The following is a 2,438-nucleotide window of genomic DNA, read 5'->3' as shown; positions in this document are numbered from 1 at the left end:
CGCAGAAGTCCACAACACTTGTCACTATGACAAGAAACTCACGCCCTTACAACGGCAAGAAGCCTCAACATTCGGGCCCTCCTTGACAACACAATAATTTTGAAAGAAAGTCGCAGTTTCAAAGCCACCACAATCACCAAAATTCAAAGAAATGTGCCAACTGTCATCGCTTTGGACACCTTACAAAGGACTGTCGGCAAACACGCAATCAAGGTAATCGTTCTATCTCTCACCCTAATCTATATCCTTCTTACCCTCAAGGGGGGACACGCCATGGCCAACCATCTCCTTTTATTTATGGTCAAGCTCATTATGCTGACATATCTACTTATGATAGCCCATCTTATCCTTTGCAACTATATGCCACCACTATAGCTACTTCATAACCCAATATCTGGCTACTTGATACGGGCGCCACCCATCATATGACATATCACCTACACTGGCTATCCAACATCACTTATCTAGAACACCCTCTAGAAGTATGCCTCGGTGATAATAGCATCCAGCTCACCAAAGCCTATGGAGATGCTGTCATTAACCTACCTAATGGCCTACAAACCACTATTTCTCATGTATATTATGTCCCTGGTCTCAAGAAAAATCTCATCTCTGTCAGTGAGCTAACCGACAATGGCATCATCATCAAATTCATGCGAGAAGGTTGCCACATTTCGGCACAAAACAAAGATGGTCAGTATGTCACACTTTTGGTCCCCAAAACTGGGCGTCTTTATCCATTGGGTAACACAACACCTGCACATGCATCTGCATCATCCATAAAAACACAAGAAAACCCACAACAAAATGGACGTGCCGAACGCAAGAATCGCACACTATTTGAAGCTGCTCGTGCCATGCTTCTTCAAGCTAGCCTCCCAGACACCTATTGGGAAGAAGCTACCGCCACTGCGTGCTACATTCAAAACCGCATTCCATCCACCCGCAATCCTACTACTACACCCTACACCCTCTGGCACGGTCACCCACCTCATCTTGGCCACATTCGCATCTTTGGAAGCATTGCATACCCACTTGTGACGCAACCTTTATCAAAACTATCACCACGTGCTCAACGCACAACTTTTGTCGGCTATGGTGATCGCTTTGGCATCAAGGCATACCGCCTCTATATCCCAGACCATCACAAGTTTATCTTTGCCTGCACCGTCGTCTTCGATGAAGAATTCATCATCTCAGGCAAATCTTCTCCTCAATCTTTGTTGACGGCCTCACCCACACACACACCCATGCAAATTTCCCACCCTTCTAGGCACAATCTTGAGCCTCCCTTAACCATCAAAAGGCCTTTCCTCATCGCCCATCCACCTCCCCGTGTCTCACATTCTCATGCACAACCAATCGGCAACACTCCTGCACCACCTCTTGCACCCATCTCCTCACAGTTGACACCATCACCAACACCGTCCATCCCGACTGCCGCTACTTCCATCCCACCGCAAACACTCGGTGCTCCACCTCGTGAGATCCCATCACCTTCGCTACCGGTCTCACCTTCACAATTGCCATCTTTTTTCCGCAACTGCCACGAAACCTTGCCAGTTACTCCCATCCGAGCAGATGTCGACGAAGTCGAGCCTCATAGCTCTACTTCTGCCACCTTGCCATCGACACACTTCGGCTATACACTTGGACCAAGCCTCCTCTAGCTCACATGGTTGCACCCGCTCTCTTCGCGAGATCTATGAAGCCACCAATTTCTCTGCTGTCCTCAATGATGAAATGATTCTTGAACATCCACCAAAGCCTCTTGAAGATGCCCTTCCTCTCTCTGTTCTCGATGCCCTCGCTTCTAGCGAGAGCAAGGAGTGGCATGCCGCCATATTGGATGAACTCCAAGCCCTCAAAGAAGCTAACACTTGGGAGCTTGTGCCACCTCCTAAGAATCATAACATTGTCTCTTGCAAATGGCTGTTAAAGAAGAAATACCACCCCAACGGCTCAGTTGATCGCTACAAGGCACGCCTTGTCGCTCGCGGCTTCACTCAACAACAAGACTACAATATCTACATATGGAAAACCTCTAAAGGCATGGCTATCTTAGGCACATCGGATGACATTCCTCTTCTTGGCACAATGGATTACATGCTTCTGCAAGCAATCGCATGCATCTCTCACACCTCATCTCATAACTTTAGTTTGATCCCTACTGGATGAACTTCTCATTGAGGGGGGATATCATGTATCTACAACATGGCTACGTCACAAAGCTTTTTTGTTCATCAATCTCAATGTGTTACAACGAGAAGTCCACCCTTAAGGGGGGATGTAAAAGTAACTCATTAATTTATTAAGTGTGGACTTCTTTCCACCTACCTCTATTCCCAAAGTCCTTACACCTAATTCCCACATGGAGCCCTTTTACCTATGTAAGTCTCAACATGTGTCCTTTCCCACCTACCTATAATTCACATGTG

The 2,438-nt window shown here is 46.9% G+C and overlaps 1 protein-coding gene across 1 annotated transcript; it reads right to left on the bottom strand.

Moving 5' to 3' along the window:
• Positions 1-1,348: 1,348 nt before the first annotated feature.
• On the bottom strand, positions 1,349-1,573 carry LOC147417719 (uncharacterized). Its single transcript, XM_086506743.1, has one exon. It carries the CDS (start codon positions 1,571-1,573, stop codon positions 1,349-1,351), a length of 225 nt encoding a protein of 74 aa, XP_086362869.1.
• Positions 1,574-2,438: the final 865 nt, after the last annotated feature.

This window comes from Adiantum capillus-veneris, chromosome 30 (genome assembly GCF_014529385.1).
Source record: "Adiantum capillus-veneris isolate H3 chromosome 30, ASM1452938v2, whole genome shotgun sequence".
NCBI classification, from domain to species: Eukaryota; Viridiplantae; Streptophyta; class Polypodiopsida; order Polypodiales; family Pteridaceae; genus Adiantum; species Adiantum capillus-veneris.
Note: the sequence above shows the minus strand (reverse complement) of the source record. Positions and strands in the feature narration are given on the sequence as shown.